This window comes from Schistocerca serialis, chromosome 9 (assembly GCF_023864345.2).
Source record: "Schistocerca serialis cubense isolate TAMUIC-IGC-003099 chromosome 9, iqSchSeri2.2, whole genome shotgun sequence".
Lineage (NCBI taxonomy): Eukaryota > Metazoa > Arthropoda > Insecta > Orthoptera > Acrididae > Schistocerca > Schistocerca serialis.
This window is the reverse complement of record NC_064646.1, coordinates 177,276,104-177,299,149: the sequence shown is the minus strand read 5'-3', so window position 1 is coordinate 177,299,149 and position 23,046 is coordinate 177,276,104. Positions and strand designations below refer to the sequence as shown.

General features: G+C 39.4%; 1 protein-coding gene across 2 annotated transcripts in view; it reads right to left on the bottom strand.

Annotated features, from left to right (window-relative positions):
- Positions 1-8,896: 8,896 nt before the first annotated feature.
- Positions 8,897-23,046, bottom strand: part of LOC126418705 (putative fatty acyl-CoA reductase CG5065) — a 487,119-nt gene continuing 472,969 nt past the window's right edge. For both annotated transcript variants that reach the window (XM_050085603.1, XM_050085604.1), the window contains 3 exons: positions 22,666-22,905; positions 16,475-16,732; positions 8,897-10,957 (listed from right to left, as the gene is read on the bottom strand). In XM_050085603.1, the coding sequence (XP_049941560.1) occupies positions 10,810-10,957; positions 16,475-16,732; positions 22,666-22,905 (646 nt within the window). In that variant the 3' untranslated portion in view covers positions 8,897-10,809. The remainder of the gene's footprint in view (positions 10,958-16,474; positions 16,733-22,665; positions 22,906-23,046) is intronic.

The following is a 23,046-nucleotide window of genomic DNA, read 5'->3' as shown; positions in this document are numbered from 1 at the left end:
TTAAATACAGTTTTAATTGGTCATATTCAATATTAAAAAAAAGAGGAAATCTAACTACACAAAGAATATTAAAATTCCCCAAAAATCCACAAATTAAAGAAAACTATGGAATACCTATATGTGCTGTTCGGAGATACAAAATTGCAGAACTCCCTACAGAAGTAAAAAAGCACCAGAAAAATACACGGAAGTCCTAGAGACTCTAAAAGTACACTATTATGTTGAACAGATCCAGTAAAGTTAGTAAAACAGTTTGGAATACAATAGACAAAGAATGTGAACATAACGAGAATCCAAGTTGTTGTAATATGGCACTAGAAGAAAATGGAATGTTGGTGAGTGATCCGAAAACAGCAAGTGAGGCCTTCATAAAACAGTTTAGTAAGCATACAAATAAAAAATTGAACAAATACTAAAAAAACTTATTTAAAATGAGCAACTCGTTTTTCCTAATGAGTGTAATAGAACATGAGACCCTAAAAATAATCTCAAAATAAAAACCATCTACTGGCTTGGGTGACATATCCTCTATATTACTTAAGGAATGCAAAAATGAATTAATAAAACCAATAACACATTTACTAAACAATTCGACTGGACAGGGAACCATTCCTGGTCTTTTAAAAATTGCTGAGATATGACCAGCGTATAAAATGGGAGCAATCACCGACATGAATAATTACGAGCCAAATTCATTAACTTCAACACTTGTCAGGTTTTTCTTGTATGGAAAAAGACCTAGAGGGCACCCAAGAACACTCTGGAAAATGGGAGTGAGAATATCTGTGGAAAGGAGAGGTGTGACCTGGCACTAAATGGAGGAAGAAAAGTGGTGGGAGGACAGCCAATTGGAGAGGACTCGTCAGCACCCAGACCCAGCAGTAGCTAGAGCGGGATCCAGATACAACAACAAAAACAGCTTTTAAGGTGGTTTGAAAGAGTAATTCTAGATGAAATTGAATATTTCTTCTGTAAATACACCCTATTAAACAACTTGCAGCATGGGTTCTAAAAGGGTGATCCACAATAACAGAAGTAGCACCTTCTTTCCATGAACTGCTAAACAGACTCAATCAAGGAAACAATGTCATTGGAACTTTTCTAGATTTGTCTAAGGCCTTTGATTCTGTGCATTCAGTAATATTAGATGAATTAAAAACTTACAGTACAAGAGGAAAAGCACTAAACTTTGTAAGTTGGTATCTCCGAAATAGAAGATAGTGTACTAAATTATGTTATAAGAATAAAAGTAAAATCCTAGCAGTAAAATCAACTACAAAACTACCTGTGAAGTCCCCAGGGAAGTATTTGTGGGGGCAATCTTGTTTCTTGTATATATTAGTGACATAACACAGATGCAAAACTCGAAGCTAGTGAACTATGCTGATGATACATTACTAGCTGGGGACACACTGAACCATTAGTATTACATAGGAGTAAGGCAAACTCTGACCAATCACAGAATATCTAACAATAAATAAACTTACTCTGAATAAGGACAAGCCTGTTGTCATGAGGTTCTCCTTAAATTATATCCAGTCTCATACTGAACCAATGTCTACATTTGAAAAAATTGATAAAAATAAGTTTTTAGGCACTGTGATTGATCAACATCTTACATGGAAAGAGCATACCAGTTACACCTGTAAAAATATTAGCTGCAACATTTACTTACTGAAATATCTCTCAAATGTGACAACTCCTCCTGCCCTTAAATAAGTGTACTACAGATTAATCCACTCACATCTGCAATAAGGGACTGAAATTTGAGATGGTACACTCAGTCTACATGGGTAGGATATCCAGGCTTCAAAAGAGAGCAGTTACGATAATTGCTAATACAAGCAAACACGAGTCATGTAGGGACTACTTCAAAAATTATAATTTACTGACTGTGTATTTATTTTATGCCCTTAAAAATATTGTTGTTGTTGTTGTCTTCAATCTTGAGACTGGTTTGATGTAGCTCTCCATGCTACTCTATCCTGTGCAAGCTGCTTCATCTCCCAGTACTTACTGCAACCTACATCCTTCTGAATTTGCTTAGTGTATTCATCTCTTGGTCTCCCTCTACGATTTTTACTCTCCACGCTGCCCTCCAATGCTAAATTTGTGATCCCTTGATGCCTCAGAACATGTCCTACCAACCGGTCCCTTCTTCTTGTCAACTCCTCTTCTCCCCAATTCTATCCAATACCTCCTCATTAGTTATGTGATCTACCCATCTAATCTTCAACATTCTTCTGTAGCACCACATTTCGAAATCTTCTATTCTCTTCTTGTCCAGATTATTTATCGTCCATGTTTCACTTTCATACATGGTTACACTCCATACAAATACTTTCAGAAATGACTTCCTGACACTTAAATCTATACTCGATGTTAACAAATTTCTCTTTTTCAGCAACGCTTTCCTTACCATTGCCATTCTACATTTTATATCTCTTCTACTTCGACCACCATCAGTTATTTTGCTCCCCAAATAGCAAAACTCCTTTACTAGATAAGTGTCTCATTTCCTAATCTAATTCCTTCAGCATCACCCGACTTAATTCGACTACATTCCATTATCCTCGTTTTGCTTTTGTTGATGTTCATCTTACACCCTCCTTTCGAGACACTGCCCATTCCATTCAGCTGCTCCTCCAGGTCCTTTGCTGTCTCTGACAGAATTACAATGTCATCGGCGAACCTCAAAGTTTTTATTTCTTCTCCATGGATTTTAATACCTACTCCAAATTTTTCTTTTGTTTCCTTTACTGCTTGCTCAATATACAGATTGAATAACATTGGGGAGAGGCTACAACCCTGTCTCACTCCCTTCCCAACCACTGCTTCCCTTTCATGCCCCTCGACTCTCATAACTGCCATCTGGTTTCTGTACAAATTGTAAATAGCCTTTCGCTCCCTGTATTTTACCCCTGCCACCTTCAGAATTTGAAAGAGAGTATTCCAGTCAACATTGTCAAAAGCTTTCTCTAAGTCTACAGATGCTAGAAACGTAGGTTTGCCTTTCCTTAATCTTTCTTCTAAGATAAGTCATAAGATTAGTATTGCCTCACGTGTTCCAACATTTCTACGGAATCCAAACTGATCTTCCCCGAGGTCGGCTTCTACCAGTTTTTCCATTCGTCTGTAAAGAATTCGCGTTAGTATTTTGCAGCTATGACTTATTAAACTGATTGTTCAGTAATTTTCACATCTGTCAATACCTGCTTTCTTTGGGATTGGAATTATGATATTCTTCTTGAAGTCTGAGGGTATTTCGCCTGTCTCATACATCTTGCTCACCAGATGGTAGAGTTTTGTCAGGACTGGCTCTCCCAAGGCCGTCAGTAGTCCTAATGGACTGTTGTCTACTCCCGGGGCCTTGTTTCGACTCAGGTCTTTCAGTGCTCTGTCAAACTCTTCATGCAGTATCGTATCTCCCATTTCATCTTCATCTACAGCCTCTTCCATTTCCATAATATTGTCCTCAAGTACATCGCCCTTGTATAGACCCTCTATATACTCCTTCCATCTTTCTGTTTTCCCTTCTTTGCTTAGAACTGGGTTTCCATCTGAGCTCTTGATATTCATACAAGTCGTTCTCTTATCTCCAAAGGTCTCTTTAATTTTCTTGTAGGCAGTATCTATCTTACCCCTAGTGAGATAAGCCTCTACATCCTTACATTTGTCCTCTAGCCATCGCTGCTTAACCATTTTGCACTTCCTGTCAATCTCATTTTTGAGACGTTTGTATTCCTTTTTGCCTGCTTCATTTACTGCATTTTTGTATTTTCTCCTTTCATCAATTGAATTCAGCAGCTCTTCTGTTACCCAAGGATTTCTATTATCCCTCATCTTTTTACCTACTTGATCGTCTGCTGCCTTCACTACTTCAGTTTTAATCTACAGTTCATAACCAATAGATTGTGGTCAGAGTCCACATCTGCCCCTGGAAATGTCTTACAATTTAAAACCTGGTTCCTAAATCTCTGTCTTACCATTATGTAATCTATCGGACACCTTCTAGTATGTCCGGGATTCTTCTATGTATACAACTTAAAAATATTATGTTTGTAAAAAGAGACTGGTGAACTAGGCATACTGGAAAGAGACATTCACAATTACAACACACAACCCAGATGTGATTATCGTAGGATACTAACTGGTGAGAGGGCTACAGATCATAGTCCAACTGAAACTGGATGAAAATGCTATAATATTTTGCCAAATGATATTATGCAACCAAGCAAAAGTCTTTTTAAGAGAGAAACTGAAACAGTTGTTAATTGAAGGATGTCTATGCTCAAAAATTTCTGAGCTCCATTATTGACAGTTCTACTTTTGTACACTGCATTATACCAATGGTGGTGGAAGTTTATGTAATAACATGTGATGTGCTACTTATTGTATATACATATTCATTATATGTATGGCATGATGAAGATGACGATGATGTAAATGTACCAAAAATGGCAGTGTCCAAGATCAGAATTACTGTGGACAAATAATATTATTATTGTTACATTCTTAGAAAAACTTATTTTTCTGGCTTTACACACAACTGGCTTGAATCATACTAAATGCACAGACCTAACAGCTGTACTGCATAATTCAAACAATGTGGAAGAAGAGAAAATTATAGTGGCTGGGGAGAGATTACAAAGGGAGTCTCATGGTGTTCAATTTTGGATCCACTCCCATCCCTTGTATATGTAAATGATGTACCACATAACATTGAACACATACTTTTTGTAGACAATACCAGTGTAATAATAAGTCCCATCAGAAAGAAAGCAACAGAAGAGATTGTTAACAATGTTTTTTTAAAGAATTATTATGTGGTTCTCTAAAAATGGACACTCTTTAAATTTTTAGAAAACATGCTACATTCAGTTCTGTACATCAAAGAATGACATACCAACAATTGACATAACACATCAACAGTAGTCTGTAAACAGGGCAGAATACTCCAAACTTTTGGTTTACATATTGATGACAGCTGTAACTGGAAGCAGCAGCATTTTACTGAGCTGTTCAAACAATTAAGTTCAGCTGCTTTTGCTCTTAGTAACATTGCTTGTCTTGAGAACAAACAGCTCAAGCTCCTGATTTATTTTCCGTATTTCCACTCAGTAATATTGGATGGAATAACTTTCTTTGGTAGCTCATCACTTAGAAAGTTTTGATTAAGTAAGAATAATGTGTGGTGTTCACTCATATCTCTCGTGTAGGCACTTCTTCAAGGAGCTGGGGACTTTAACTGCACTATCACAATACGTATGTTCATTAATGAAGTTCATTGTAAATAGGGACATCCATACCTACAACACTATAGAAAAAAAACCTTTATTACCCATTGTTAAGGCTGTCTGTGGCCCAGAAAGGGGTTCAATATGCAGCAACAAAAAAATTTTTGATCACTTTCTCAATAATGCAAAATGTGTGGCAGATAGCTAAAACAAGTTTTAAGTCTAAACTAAAATAATTTGTCCTCGAGAACTACTCCTATTCCATGGATGAATTTTTATTTAAAAACTAGTAAACTGAAAAAAAGGACCCCAGCTTTCAAATGTAGTTGCATAAGCAGGACTAAAAATATGTACATTAATGTAACAACTATCATGTACACACATCATGTGAACTGATTCATTCCACATCATTTCTATAGGAGAATTGGTCAAATGCGTATGCAAGATGTAACAAACTAAAAATACTGCTGGATATTGTTTAGCTATGGGACAAGGTCCTTCATCAGAAGGTGCGCACGTGCGCACGCACGCACGCACGCACGCACACACACACACACACACACACACACACACAGCGCTCGGAGGTGACAGTGGGCATGTGCAAGTTAAATAATATCCAACTGTCTACTTTAAATGTTCCCATCTGCAGATCAACCCCTTCTCTACACAGTAAGTAGTAATCTATTCTAATGTTGATAAATTCTACGAACAAACTGACTGACTGCTATGTCATCTCCTGTAACTTCATGAATCATTAACCTGTATATTTAGCACTTTAAGGAAAGAGTTCTCCGGAAACTGTGCATCTGATATCAGAATTTACCAACAGGTATGTGGGGAACTGTCATGGTTTGGTCACATGATAAAGAAAATCTGTAGAAATTTCTGCATCACCTCAGGAGGTTTATAGGGCACCTTCAGGTATATCATGGATGTAAAATAAAATGGATGTCTACTTCTCCCTGAAATCTTGATAATGACAGAAACCAGATGGTACACTGGGAAATTCCACCTACAAGAAGAAAACATACATAGGTCTAGATCTAAGTGCTGCAAGTTCCTGCCATCCAGTTAAGTGCAATACTGTGCTCACCACCTTTGTACAAAGTATTTGAGTCATTTGCAACAAGAAAAGCCTGCTTGCCAAGTTACAACATTCAGAGAAAACCTTCTGTAAGAAGAGTTACTCTGAAAAGCAAATACATGTGTTTTCCAGATTAATAATAATAATAATAATATAGAAAAGAAGAAGAAACCAGAACAAAAAAAGTGTCTGACATTTCTTCCGCACGCAGAACTGCACACTGCCAAAATGAGATGCCAGAGAAATGGTACAAAATTCGTATTCCTTTCACTCAATATGCCACACACTGAACACACAATGGGCACCATCAGAAATTAGCTGGAGATATGAATGCCTGGAATTTACAGAACTGAATGCCAGTGCAGCATGTAACCCACTGGCCATATATAGTACCATATGTCACAGTGCTGTGTGGAGCACTTAACAAGTATTCACCTCTGATAAGACTAGTCTTCAGGGCACTGCACAGTATAAACTAAGGAGATATGTTGCATTTTGAATGGTCATAGTTTTCGTGCCATGTCAGTGGACTCTGGGAGTCTCTTCGAAGAAGCAGTGGAAGTACGAGTGCGTAATGATATCAACTGGATACAGTTTTCAATTAAGTTCTGCATGGGACAGTATGTTAGTGTGAATTCATCAAGAATGCTTCAGTTAGAGCTGTGAAGGCAGTATAGGCAACACCCAGACCCTCCAACTCAGGTTAGGATATACCCTGCTGAGGAAACTGTGGTCCAGCAGTTTAAAAAAGAAAAAAAATCAAACTCCCATGAGAACACAAACACTTCCCCTGAAGAATGACTAGTAGGAACCTTGTTGAAGGATTGTTTTAATATGACACTGCCACTTGTCTGATCTCTTGAGAAGACTTTATCAATGAGCACATGATATTTTGTAACAAAACACTTCTGCATGAAACAGTAACGGCAATGGCAATGGAAGGAGCTGGAGGGGCGAGGTGGGTCGAGAGGGAGCAATAGAAGGGCTGGAGGGGTGGGGGGGGGGAGGGAGAGAGAGCAATAGAAGGGCTGGAGGGGTGTGTGTGGGGGGGGGGGGGGGGGGCGGGGGCAGAGAGCAATAGAAGGGCTGGAGGGGTGTGGGGGGGGGGGCAGAGAGCAATAGAAGGGGTGGGGGGTGGGGGGTAGAGAGAGAGAGAGAGAGATTTGCAGCTATATTTTTAACTGCTGCAATAATTTCCACAGTTTTATCTTTTGTGGTGTATGTTGGAGACAATGTAAATGAAAACAGGATAAAAAACAGAATTTGTGAAGTCCTAGTTAATGAGGCCACAAACATAGCATTCTGTTATCAGTACTGATACATACATGAATTCTGTCACCACTAGCATTACAACTCCTGGATGCTGTTATACAATATCTACAATGAAGAAACATTTATGGGTTTGGATAAAGCAAACAATTTCGTGTTCTGCAAATTAGACACAAATTTATTGTTCCCAGGTTTACATGACATGAGTCTGTGGGTGACAGCTCTTGATCACTCATTAGCAGATCACAGACTGTAGGCCTAATGCATAATACCCTGACCAGCACACTACTTAAAAAATCTTTCTTGCTGAGGAGATTTGAATTTGTTCATATATTCTCAGTATTCAGATCTGTCACCACACTAGTAAAATTACAATTACAGAAGCAATGACATTTCATAATGTTCTACAATCCTGTGTCATAGTGTTCAGTTAATAAAAAGTAAATCTAATTGCAAGAGATTTGGGCTGTACACATATAAAGGATTTTTTCACTGTAAAAGAAAAACAGACCTTCTAAGAAAGGGCTGCTTTGTGTTCTTTGCTCTGTTGACAGTTTTACTGTCTGACCTGAGGACTGTCATTTCAGGGTGGAAAAATTATCAGAGTAAAATTAAAATCTGCAGATTCAAAAATGTCATGCAATAATTCACATTAAATAAGTTAAATGCTTTTGAAATATTACAGCACGAGATGCACTGACCTTACATCATTTACAGCTGCACTAGAAAAAATATGGAATTCACCTACATGCTGGAAGTATATGTCAATAAAATGAAGGAAAATATAAAATTATGAATGCATTTCCTTGAGGTATGAAAACCACAGAAATGGCCCAATAATAAAATATACAACTTATTAACTATCCTGTATAAAATTGGCAATTATATTAAAAGTTGATTTTAAATGAATAAATACAAATTGTGCAATAACACTGATTTATTCAGGTTTCTGACCAAATAGTAGAATAGTTCAGAAACAAGCCAACTCTCACACAATTTTAAGAAAAGTTTTTGTTTTAATTGGTTCCTAACAAAGTAAATATTTGGCTGCCGAAGGAAAAATTTCATATATTAGCTATTTATCTCAAGATATTCTTCCTTCAGTGTTCTCTGTTCATTCATAATTAGTGCAGCAGAATGTTTTTATGTAATGTATTAAATGCATCAACCTGTTATTTTTGGAACTGTGCACTAATGAGGGCTGTTCTCCAAAAATAAACTACCTTGACAACAGAAATAACGGTGCAAGTAAAAAAAAATGTATTAAAAATTTACTGCACTTGTTCCTTCTTAATGAAAAATGAAATAAGCATTGCAATGAGTCTCTCTTTTATTCTTTATGAAGCAGATATAGCAATCACACGTTCAAGTGCCCATCTTCAGCTACATACCATTCACTGTAAAATAAGAATGCTACAATATATTACTAATTATCAAATTAAAGTTTATTTGAGCCACTGTTATTGAGGCTGCATAATATATGCTGGAACATAATAAACATGAGCAATATTCAATGGTATGGACAAAACAGACATATCATGTCACCATATTGTAACTTTCACATTTTAATTTTTAAGCAACATCTCTATATTTGCATTTCTGTTTACCAAGAGTTTTACATATTACAACATATGACTGCAACATACTTTTAACAAAGAACACCACCAATTTGATCCATAAACACTATCGTTTTATGAAATTTACACTTTGTTCAGCAGCAAGTATGAAGTAGCTTTGAAATCCAAAAGTTAGCGTAGCACAGCTTTCTTAGAACTTTACAGGCTTCCTTGTGATTCCATTACTATCCCACACAATACACTGTTTGGGTGCAAGTAATATTCAAGAGCATTACAAAAGATTTTAAAGTTTACGGGTACACATGTTTATTGAGTTTCACTCACCATCTGGGATATTGCACAAATTAGGAAACAATGGCTCAATATTAATAAGGCAGATTAGAGAAACTGTGTGCAAATTTAAGTATACACACTATGACTCCAGTGATGACTTAAAAAAAAAAAGGCATGCATGTGTAGACCTACTGCTTCACCTAGCATACAATGCTTATTACAGCGGTAGGTTCTGGGAACTTTTGATTATACACACTGTGTGTGTGTGTGTGTGTGTGTGTGTGTGAGTGAGAGAGAGAGAGAGAGAGAGAGAGAGAGAGAGAGAGAGAGAGAGAGAGAGAGAGAGTTGAGTTGTGTTGTGTTGTGTTCGCAGACAGAAAAAAAATCTACCAGAGCCAAATGGCATATAAAGAGAGAACTAAAAAAACGGGGGAAATAAACGTACTTCTAGTAAATTCAGCATAAATGCACTGTTAAATTTGCAACAGAAAAAACATGTTTAAAATCCATCTTAAAATGACACATAATTTGCTTACTATAAACAAGTGACTCAGCCATAACTTATTCCCACAATTAAATTACAATACAAAAATACAGTGCAGTTTTTATCACAGAGTAGAGTAATAACCTGCATATCATCTTCTTGCACTCCATCTTTATTTACAAACAGTGGGAAAAAAAATGGACACAAATTCTTCACTTTATTGGGAACTGCCTTTAAACATTTTTCTGCTTATTAATAAGCTGTAAACAAAGACTAGTTTCCATTATATAAAAAACTTCAGAAACTATACAGGAAAGACATTGTTGATATAAATATCTTATTCAAACTGCCCTCAACATACTAGTTTAAGATACACTAAGCTGGTTATTCTGTATTCAGTATGTCCAAAATCAACTCTTTCACAGAACAGCACAGCAAGTCTCCAAACATCTTGCACGGCTCAGAAACGTGAAGTAGACAACTGCAAAGCACTGCTTTTCACTCACACAAAACAGCACAAAATTGTGTAATGTAATAACCAAAGTGACAAGCAACTAAAAGAAGGACCAATGAGTTTTCAGAGACAATACTACAATTAGAGGTAAACCGAGCTGTGCAAAATGAGTTTCCAATCTTTGAGATAACTTCACTTGTCTGTGGTAGTAGTCCATCATCACACCATTTTCATAATGCACAAAAAAAAAACTTTAACAGTAACAACCACGGGCCAAAGTAGCAGTAGCCAGAAAGAACACAGTTTCACAATGACGTGGTGCTGCCTATCCATAACTGGCAGTTTCCTCACTCCAGAAGCCCAAAATGGAAATGAAATGAGCATTCTCTTTCCATTGATTAACAAATTCACAGGCAAGTTCTGTCCAAACCTCATACATATGGTACCATGCGAGACAGGCGCAGAATGAAGTCGAGAATGAAGAACCATGCACGACGAGCTGTCTGGGATCGCATCATCAACATCCTCCATATCACCAGTACTGCCAAAAGCTGTGTCACTCGATGAATCCAGAACATCCTGTAAACATGAGAGTTGGTTAACTACTTGACATAAGTCTAACGAAGGGAAGGGCGAAACTAACTAGAATTCAGTTCCTGTCTGTTGAAGTGCATTACTTAAGGTGCCTCCATTACACACTATTTTTGATCTATTGACCTACCTCATTTATGGGGAAGTGCCAATCAAGTTGAAGTTTTTTTTTTTTTTTTTTTTTTTTTTTTTTTTTTTTTTTTTTTTTTTTTTTTTCATAAAAACTGTTTCACATGTTCAGGGATTTTGCAGTTTTGGACACAACAGAATGTGCTAACAAAGTTTTGATCACAAAATCACTATGAGCAATGAGACATGATATATAACTGAAATTCTTACACCAAGAAGTAAATAAACCAGTTGGAGACAAGATCACCACTATATACAAGTAAGAACCAATATGAAATAAATGTTTCATGTTCATGAAGGCGTTAGTCCATAATGAATTTGTTACCCCTGGGTAACACAGTTAATCAGCATTCCTACCTTCATATGCTGAAAGACTGAACAAGACACTGAGAAAAAACAGACGATGTTGTTACTGACTAAAGACTAGATCCTTCACCGTAACAGCACTAAACATCAAATAATACTGAATGTGGGGCAGTTTTGTTTTGCAGCCTTCCTACTCAATGCTTTAACCCCCTTCTCTAAAATTAACTGATGTATAAGACAAGTGCTTCCAGAATATACAACATGTGAAGCAAAAGTGGCCAACATAACAGCATTTAAAAACACAAATACTTCAGTCTATTTGATGCTTCTGCATCAATGATAGTTGGTCAACTGATTCAAAGGAGTGTTTAGGAGAAGCACCTAGTAGGAGATTGCATCACTAATACCCCCATTGAAAGTAATGATAACATCAGACACTTCAGTGGTTAGTAAAGAAAGGAATAGACAGGAACTGTAAAATTACAAGAAAGAAGATTCTACAAAGTAATGGAAGAAAGTGCTTTTTGGTGTATCATTTTTCTTCATTAAAATGTAATTATTTGTATGTACAAGTTTATCTACAGCCCACCTAACATGCATGCCTGGTCACTTCAGCAGAACAATGCTGTGTTGAACTTCAGAGGAACTCAAGAAAATGAAGACTGGGACACACAACTAAGATTTACAATCCAATCATCATCATCATCATCATCATCTCTAGAGAAGGAACACAACTGAATAACATACAAAGTCATATAACACAAAGTGATATACACAGTATACAATTTTAATTCATTAATTCATTCATCTGTTTTCACTCCATATGTATCTTGTCAGTACTTAATGTAGAACCAAAATCAGAGTTTTCAGATATTTAAGAGATTGGATTCTTTTGTTGCTACCCAAGAGTATTTCTGTATCATTAAAGCTCTCTTCATTATATATGTGAAAATATAATTCACACATTATTTGCAATCACACAAGTATTCACAAGAAAGCATACCTCACACACATGATCACTATCTCCATCTTCTCCACCCAGAATGCAGCTATTGTGTTGAATAAATGCTGCAATGTGGAATGGGGCAGGGAAGGGGGAAGGATAGCAGGGTACGGGTGGCGGAGAGAGGACTGCTCTCTGGCAGACTCGGTGACTAGAGGACTAGATGATGACTAGAGGACTAGATGATGGCAGAACAAGGCTGCCAGACACAGCTTCAGCTTCTGGAAAGCTGTGAGGGAAAGGGGGGGGGGGGAGGAGCAGAAAAGAAAAGGTGCAGAGAACAGGAATGGGTTGATGAGTGTGAAGGGCTGATGAGTGCGCTGGCCGAGAGGGGTGCACAATGAGGGTGAGGGGACAAGAATCAAGGGGAAGTGATTGGATAGATAGAGCGGAAACTGTTGGGTGGATGTTGACGCCAGGATAATTTTGAGAGCACAGAATGTGTTTTAAGGCTAACTCCCATCTGTACAGTTCAGAAACAATGGTGATGGAGGGGAGGCTCCAGATGGCCCACATTGTCAAGCAGCATGTTCCCCTGCATGTTGTGCTGTAGGGCAGTCTGCTTTGCTCTCAGCCACAGCTTGGCAGTGGCCATTCATCCTGGTGGACAATTGGTCAGTATTCATACCAATATAAAGAGTTGTGCAATGATTTCAGCATAGCTGGTATATGGCATTCCTGCCTCTGATGTGACAGGATAAGCTTGTGAGAAGACTGGGATAGGAAATGCTCCATAACATGTTAGTCCATCCTCCTGTCACTCCCAATCCAAGCCCCTTGCCACAGGAATCATATTCCTGTGGACAACTCGGGCACTAGACCTGCCCAATACACCAAGTCACAGTCCAGTCACAGGTTTATCCATTAGAGGCTGGGCCACCAATGGGAGCAGCCACATCATATGCCAGCTCTGCTGCAGTCATTGCACAGCTTGTTATACAGGGTGTTACAAAAAGATACGGCCAAACTTTCAGGAAACATTCCTCACACACAAAGAAAGAAAATATGTTATGTGGACATATGTCCAAAAAACGCTTACTTTCTATGTTAGAGCTCATTTTATTACTTCTCTTCAAATCACATTAATCATGGAATGGAAACACACAGCAACAGAACGTACCAGCGTGACTTCAAACACTTTGTTACAGGAAATGTTCAAAATGTCCTCCGTTAGCGAGGATACATGCACCCACCCTCCATCGCATGGAATCCCTGATGCGCTGATGCAGCCCTGGAGAATGGCGTACTGTATCACAGCCGTCCACAACACGAGCACGAAGAGTCTCTACATTTCGTACCGGGGTTGCGTAGAAAAGAGCTTTCAAATGCCCCCATAAATGAAAGTCAAGAGGGTTCAGGTCAGGAGAGCGTGGAGGCCATGGAATTGGTCCGCCTCTACCAATCCATCGGTCACCGAATCTGTTGTTGAGAAGCGTACGAACACTTTGACTGAAATGTACAGGAGCTCCATCGTGCATGAACCACATGTTGTGTCGTACTTGTAAAGGCACATGTTCTAGCAGCACAGGTAGAGTGTCCTGTATGAAATCATGATAACGTGCTCCATTGAGCATAGGTGGAAGAACATGGGGCCCAATCAAGACATCGCCAACAATGCCTGCCCAAACGTTCACAGAAAATCTGTGTTGATGACGTGATTGCACAATTGCGTGCGGATTCTCATCAGCCCACACATGTTGATTGTGAAAATTTACAATTTGATCACGTTGGAATGAAGCCTCATCCATAAAGAGAACATTTGCACTGAAATGAGGATTGACACATTGTTGGATGAACCATTCGCAGAAGTGTACCCGTGGAGGCCAATCAGCTGCTGATAGTGCCTGCACACGCTGTACATGGTACGGAAACAACTGGTTCTCCCGTAGCACTCTCCATACAGTGACGTGGTCAACATTACCTTGTACAGCAGCAACTTCTCTGACGCTGACATTAGGGTTATCGTCAACTGCACGAAGAATTGCCTCATCCATTGCAGGTGTCCTCGTCGTTCTAGGTCTTCCCCAGTCGCGATTCATAGGCTGGAATGTTCCGTGCTCCCTAAGAAGCCGATCAATTGCTTCGAACGTCTTCCTGTCGGGACACCTTCATTCTGGAAATCTGTCTCAATACAAACATACCGCGCCACGGCTATTGCCCCGTGCTAATCCATACATCAAATGGGCATCTGCCAACTCCGCATTTGTAAACATTGCACTGACTGCAAAACCACTTTCGTGATTAACACTAACCTGTTGATGCTACGTACTGATGTGCTTGATGCTAGTACTGTAGAGCAATGAATCGCATGTCAACACAAGCACTGAAGTCAACATTACCTTCCTTCAATTGGGCCAACTGGCGGTGAATCGAGGAAGTACAGTACATACTGACGAAACTAAAATGAGCTCTAACATGGAAATTAAGCATTTCCTGACACGTGTCCACATAACATCTTTTCTTTGTTTGTGTGTGAGGAATGTTTCCTGAAAGTTTGGCCGTACCTTTTTGTAACACCCTGTAATATTATGATGACCAACCAGATGTCCTCAGGATGAAAGGCCACCACGGTCCAAGCTGTGGCCAAGAGCAGAGTAGACCACCCTGTGGCGCAACATGTAGCTGTTCATGACATGCTTGATATCAATGATTGCTTCACAACCCGGGCCACATGGATCCTCCCCCCCACCACCAGCTTTTCTGACCTGTGCAGATGGGAATTATCCCTGTAACACATTCACTGGTACCAAAATTATCCTGGTCTCAACCTAAGGCAACATACTGTGCCCACACCCTCCCTCCACCCAACAGCTTCTGTCCCCTCAGTATGATTACCTCCTCCCACTTCACATCCCCTCACTTTCCTTGTTCACTGCTCTCTGTCAATGCATCCACCAGTCTTCTTCCCTTCACTGCTCCTCTCCTTTTCTGCTCCCCATCTCTCCTCCCCTCCCTCCCCCAAAGCCTCCCCATGCAGTGCCTGACAGCATTATCCTGTTGTCGTCTAGTTTGTGCATGCTCCATCAGATAGTGCCAACTTCTCTGCAACCCCCTGTCGCCCATCCCTCCTATCCATACCCTGCACATTGCCAAAGCCTGTTTTCACTTGCTACTTCTTCTAAAATACTAAGCAAGAAATTAATATTTTGAAAGCAAAGGCAGTATCATTTCAACTTTCCTTCTTCTAAATGACGGAACTGGCTGTATGTACTGTTAATACCACTTTACATTGTTCACATAATGTTGCATTATGATTTGTAGGTGTTCAAAATGGCATAATGCCAAAATTGCAATAGTAAAATAAAACGCTAACATCTGAAAGCAAGACAGCATCATTTACAAAATTTGTAGAAGCTGTGGATCCATATTACAAGAAAGTAGTTTTACTTCTGTTTAGAGCATATAATCTCTCCTGTATAAAACATGCAAATAGTACATTAACTTCACAAGGTATATCTTTAAGGCTGGCGTTCAGTGTGCCATTTGAGAATGTGAGGATATGCTTTAATCAAACAATGGAAAATCCAGGATGGAATGTAACAATATTATCAGAAGGAAAGTTGCTATTCACCATACAGTGAAGATGCCGAGTCGCAGATAGGCACAACAAAAAGGGCGCAAGCGTGCGCCTTCGTCAAGTGTGTGTGTGCGTGTGTGTGTGTGTGTGTGTGTGTGTGTGTGTTGTTGTTGTTGTCGTCTTGTTGACAAAGGCCCACGGCCGAAAGCTTTAATTCTGAGAGTCTTTTTGTTGTGCCTATCTGTGACTCAGCATGTCCGCTGTATGGAGAGTAGGAACTTTCCTTCTCATAATATTGTTACATTCCATTGAGGATATACTTTCATACACATTATGAACTACAACATATAATGAATACAGAACACACAAAATGAGCAACTATTGGATGAAAAAATAAAAAAATGTAATAATAATAATAATAATAATAATAATAATAATGATGATGATGATGATGATGATGATGATGATGAATCAAGAGGGGAGGATATGTGTTAAAATATCACTGTAATACAAGTTTCTAAAATTAGCAAGTGCACAAATTAGCATTCACCTTTGGAGTTTCCTTCGTGCTGAAGGCAGGTCATCAGGGCGTTCCTTGAAGATGAAGTGGCGTATGCCAAGCACATAACTTTCAACATATGATGACCAGTCAATCTGCTGCACATCAAATGGAAATATCTTTCGGTCCTCAGCACTTAAAACACTGAAAAGCTGACGAACATTATCATCCTTGAACTGCCACTGCTGGGTTGAGAAGTATTCTAAGCAACATGCTGCCTTGTCTAGCTTTTCTTGGGTTCGTACCATTCTGAAAAGAGGAAGATCAGAAATTTGTACCATGCTTTGCTGATCACAAAGTACAGACCAATAGATACTGTACTACGCAACATTCGACAACATAGTCTGATGTATATAGTTTACCACTAATTACATGATTATAGCAAATACTCTGAGCAAAGGCATCCAGTCACAATCCTGTGACAGTGTTCATCATCAAACATCATTTTCTATTAACGTATGACTAACTACAGCAGATGCACAAAGAATTAAAATAAAAGTAGGAATGGTTTTATTTTTATGGTGGATACAAGTTTATTAACCTATTCCCAAATATTGCAATGTTGAGCCAGAATAAAAATATTCTAAATGAGCTAACACAGCATGTGGTCAGTCAGTTCAGTTATGCATATGATCAGTTTGACTGGGGAAGGGGAGATGCATTGGATGGTTAGAAAAGGTATCCAAACAGAGGGTGGATAAAGGGAGGGGCAGAGGGGACAGGGGGAAGTAGACGAGGTATCAACGGAAGGGAGAGAGGAAAGTAGACGAGGTACCGATGGAAGGGAGACAGGAGGGATTGACAAGACAGGGGGAGGGGAGGGAAGAGTACACAAGTGACCGACGGGAGGACCAACGCCGCCACGGCTGACGAGAGGACCAATGCCGCCGCGGCCGACGGAAGGTGGGGTGTTTAGAGTGAGGACGGACCTGACATGGAGGGAGGGAAGAGAGTAAAGAGGGAAACAACAGGTGGATGGATAATGTAAGGAAGGAAGCAAGAGGTGGAGTGATGGAGTAAACAGGTCTTCCAGAATTTGGACATACCTCCATTTTGATATAAATTCCTTTATCAGGCTATATGGATTCATTTATTCTTTTATAGTACACACATATATTCACAAAGTACATGGCTGTTGATAAAACAATGAAATGATAATTAAATGGACATCCTAGCTGCAAACAGGCGTTGATACACTTCATTGGGGACATGTTGAAAATGTGTGCCCTGACCGGGATTCGAACCCGGGATCTCCTGCTTACATGGCACACGCTCTATCCATCTGAGCCACCGAGGTCACAGAGGATAGTGCACCTGCAGGGCCTTATCCCTTGCATGCTCCCCGTGAGATTCACATTCCCAAAATGTCCACACCACTACATTCGTAGTGCGCCTAATATTTGTTTGCCCATCATACTCATTACTCATGGCAGATTAATCTACCAAGTACCGTATGAGTTTGGGCATAGCGTGTGCGTTCGCACAAGAAGGTCAATGGCTGGGAAGCCATATTTTAACTATATAGGAAGGTAGAATCTGAAGCATATCAATGCCTGTTTGCAGCTAGGGTGCCCATTTAATTATCATCTCATTCTAACAAAAGCTGCACAGTCATCAATGGTAACTGTTCTTTCCGGAACAGATACTACCTTACTTTATAGTTGTTAAAACACTTGCTAAGCTGTAAAATATAAAACTTGGGAGACAGCTTTTTCTTTTTAAAGGAAACATATGACGAGTACAGCTAATAAGTTAATTATTCAATCAGACCAACTTTAATGTCAGTTGGTAGTGTGCACGAGTGCAACGCATCCTAAATTTTTCAACTTTCAGACCATGAAAGCACATGCTGCAGAAGTCAAACACTTATACCTACATCTACAATTTTAAAATTGTGTTCTGCTTTTCTCCTTGTATGCAGTTTGTAAAAGCAGTACATTTCTACCTGAATATGCATGTACACCCCCCTCACCCCCCCCCCATGAACCATGGACCTTGCCGTTGGTGGGGAGGCTTGCGTGCCTCAGTGATACAGATAGCCGTACCGTAGGTGCAACCACAACGGAGGGGTATCTATTGAGAGACCAGACAAACGCGTGGTTCCTGAAGAGGGGCAGCAGCCGTTTCAGTAGTTGCAGGGGCAACAGTCTGGATGATTGACTGATCTGGCCTTGTAACACTAACCAAAATGGCCTTGCCGTGCTGGTGCTATGAACGGTTGAAAGCAAGGGGAAGCTACAGCCGTAATTTTTCCCAAGGGCATGCAGCTTTACTGTATGGTCAAATGATGATGGCATCCTCTTGGGTAAAATATTGCGGAGGTAAAATAGTCCCCCATTCGGATCTCTGGGCAGGGACTACTCAGGAGGACGTCGTTATCAGGAGAAAGGAAACTGGCGTTCTGCGGATCGGAGCGTGGAATGTCAGATCCCTTAATCGAGCAGGTAGGTTAGAAAATTTAAAAAAGGAAATGGATGGGTTAAAGTTAGATGTAGTGGGAATTAGTGAAGATTACGAAATGAGACACTTAAAGTAGTAAAGGAGTTTTGCTATTTGGGGAGCAAAAAGCTGATGATGGTCAAAGCAGAGAGGATATAAAGTGTAGACTGGCAATGGCAAGGAAAGCGTTTCTGAAGAAGAGAAATTTGTTAACATCGAGTATAGACTTAAATGTCATGAAGTCGTTTCGGAACATATTTATATGGAGTGTAGCCATGTATGGATGTGAAACATGGACGATAAATAGTTTAGACAAGAAGAGAATAGAAGGTTTCGAAATGTGGTGCTACAGAAGAATACTGAAGATTAGATGGGTAGATCGCATAACTAATGAGGAGGTATTGAATAGAATTGGGGAGAAGACGAGCTCGAGGCACAACTTGACTAGAAGAAGGGACCGGTTGGTAGGACATGTTCTGAGGCATCAAGGGATCACCAATTTAGTATTGGAAAGCAGCGTGGAGGGTAAAAATCGTAGAGGGAGACCAAGAGATGAATACATTAAACAGATTCAGAAGGATGTAGGCTGCAGTAGGTACTGGGAGATGAAGAAGCTTGCACAGGATAGAGTAGCATGGAGAGCTGCATCAAACCAGTCTCAGGACTGAATGCCACAACAACAACAACAACAACAACAACAACAATGAAGTTCGGTGGCAGGAGGAACAAGACTTTTGGTCAGGTGAATACAGGGTTATAAATACAAAATCAAATAAGGGTAATGCAGGAATAGGTTTAATAGTGAATAGGAAAATAGGAATGTGGGTAAGCTACTATAAACAGCATAGTGAACGCATTATTGTGGCCAAGATAGACACGAAGCCCACGCCTACTACAGTAGTACAAGTTTATATGCCAACTAGCTCCGCAGACGATGAAGAAATTGATGAAATGTATGATGAGATAAAAGAAATTATTCTGATAGTGAAGGGAGACGAAAATTTAATAGTCATGGGTGACTGGAATTCGAGTGTAGGAAAAGGGAGAGAAGGAAACATAGTAGGTGAATATGGATTGGGGGACAGAAATGAAAGAGGAAGCCGCCTGGTAGAATTTTGCACAGAGCACAACATAATCATAACTAACACTTGGTTTAAGAATCATGAAAGAAGGTTGTATACATGGAAGAACCCTGGAGATACTAAAAGGTATCAGATAGATTATATAATGGTAAGACAGAGCTTTAGTAACCAGGTTTTAAATTGTAAGACATTTCTAGGGGCAGATGTGGACTCTGACCACAATCTATTGGTCATGAACTGTAGATGAAAACTGAAGAAACTGCAAAAAGGTGGGAATTTAAGGAGATGGGACCTGGATAAACTGACTAAACCAGAGGTTGTACAGAGTTTGAGGGAGAGCATAAGGGAACAATTGACAGGAATGAGGGAAAGAAACACAGTAGAAGAAGAATGGGTAGCTTTGAGGAATGAAATAGTGAAGGCAGCAGAGGATCAAGTAGGTAAAAAGACGAGGGCTATTAGAAATCCTTGGGTAACAGAAGAGATATTGAATTTAATTGATGAAAGGGGAAAGTAAAAAATGCAGTATATGAAACAGGTAAAAAGGAATACAAATGTCTCAAAAATGAGATCGACAGGAAGTGCAAAATGGCTAAGCAGGGATGGCTAGTGCACAAATGTAAGGATGTAGAGATGCATATCACTAGGGGGTAAGATAGATACTGCCTACAGGAAAATTATGGAGACCTTTGGAGAAAAGAGAACCACTTGTATGAATATCAAGAGCTCAGGTGGAAACCCAGTTCTAAGGAAAGAAGGGAAGGCAGAAAGGTGGAAGGAGTATATAGAGGGTCTATACAAGGGCGATGTTCTTGAGGACAATATTATGGAAATGGAGGAGGATGTTGATGACGATGAAATGGGAGATATGATACTGCGTGAAGAGTTTGACAGAGAACTGAAAGACCTAAGTCGAAACAAGGCCCCGGGAATAGACAACATTCCATTAGAAATACTGACAGCCTTGGGAGAGCCAGGCCTCACGAAACTTTACCATCCCAAAGAAAGGAGGTGTTGACAGATGTGAAAATTACCTAACTATCAGTTTAATAAGCCACGGCTGCAAAATACTAACATGAATTCTTTACAGATGAATGGAAAAACTGGTAGAAGCCGACCTCCAGGAAGATCAGTTCGGATTCCGTAGAAATGGTGGAACACGTGAGGCAATACTGACTCTACGACTTGTCTTAGAAAATAGATTAAGGAAAGGCAAACCTACATTTCTAGCATCTGTAGACTTAGAGAAAGCTTTTGACAATGTTGACTGGAATACTCTCTTTCAAATTCTGAAGGTGGCAGGGATAAAATACAGGGAGCAAAAGGCTATATACAATTAGTACAGAAACCATATGGCAGTTATAAGAGTCGAGGGGCATGAAAGGGAAGCAGTGGTTGGGAAGGGAGTGAGACAGGGTTGTAGCCTCTCCCCGATGTTGTTCAATCTGTATATTCAGCAAGCAGTAAAGGAAACAAAAGAAAAATTCAGAGTAGGAATTAAAATCCACAGAGAAGAAATAAAAACTTTGAGGTTCGCCGGTGACATTGTAATTCTGTCAGAGACAGCAAAGGACTTGGAAGAGCAGTTGAACAGAATGGACAGTGTCTTGAAAGGAAGATATAAGACGAACATCAACAAAAGCAAAACAAGGATAATGGAATGTAGTCGAATTATGTCGGGTGATGCTGAAGGAATTAGATTAGGAAATGAGACACTTAAAGTAGTAAAGGAGTTTTGCTATTTGGGGAGCAAAATAACTGATGACGGTCGAAATAGAGAGGATATAAAATGTAGACTGGCAATGGCAAGGAAAGCGTTTCTGAAGAAGAGAAATGTATTAACATTGAGTATAGATTTAAGTGTCAGGAAGTCATTTCTGAAAGTATTTGTATGGAGTGTAGCCATGTATGAAGGGAAACATGGACAATAACTAGTTTGGACAAGAAGAGAATAGAAGCTTTCGAAATGTGGTGCTACAGGAGAACGCTGAAGATTAGATGGGTTGATCACATAACTAATGAGGAGGTGTTGAATAGAATTAGAGAGAAGAGGAGTTTGTGGCACAACTTTACTACAAGAAGGGATTGGTTGGTAGGGCACATTCTGAGACATCAAGGGATCACCAATTTAGTATTGGAGGGCGGCGTGGAAGTTAAAAATTGTAGCGGGAGATCAAGAGATGAATACACTAAACAGATTCAGAAGGATGTAGGTTGAAGTAGGTATTAGGAGATGAAGAAGTTTGCACAGGATAGAGTAGCATGGAGAGCTGCATCAAACCAGTCTCTGGACTGAAGACCACAACAACAGCATGTGTGTATCTGTATTTAGCTGTCAGCTTTTGAGTTACTGTACTAAAATTCAGCCTGATACTTAAAATGAAAAAGCCAATAGATGAGAGTTTTTTCAAAATTAAAATCGCATGAACTGACATGACATACAAATAAAAATTGATTCTCAAAAGGAAGGAAACTCAGTGTAATGTTCCTGCATAGGAGTCACAGTAGCTTCTGGTGATAGGATGCAACAGAAATGCTGTACAAGTAGTAACCTATTGAAGCAAAACTCTGTACTTTGTATTAACGTAAAACACTTTCATTAGAGTATTCTTTTCTAAATAAAATCAACAAAATTTTAAATTTAATAACAAGAAAACTTACAATGGCTTCTTTCCAGATATCCGTCTAGCAAAATCCATGGCATATGCAGGTAACACATGAAGTGTCCAACGAAAAATGGCATTAACAACATGATGCGTATGGCAGGTGCCATCTGGATACCACAAGACATCATTCACAGGATGTGAACGCATGTACAGGAAGCACAAGTCAACAAAGCGTTTCCATGTAATTGGCTGTTTCTGCCCAGTGCAGCAGTTGTATACAGCAATGCCATCAGGCCTGAAAAATTATAGTTGAACATCGTTACATTTCAACTCTTCAAATGTTACAGTTAGTTCCACATGTATGCCTACAAAAATCATGTTCTAAGATGAGGTTTACATACATCTGGCTCAGTGATCTCCAGTTTAAAACATTTGT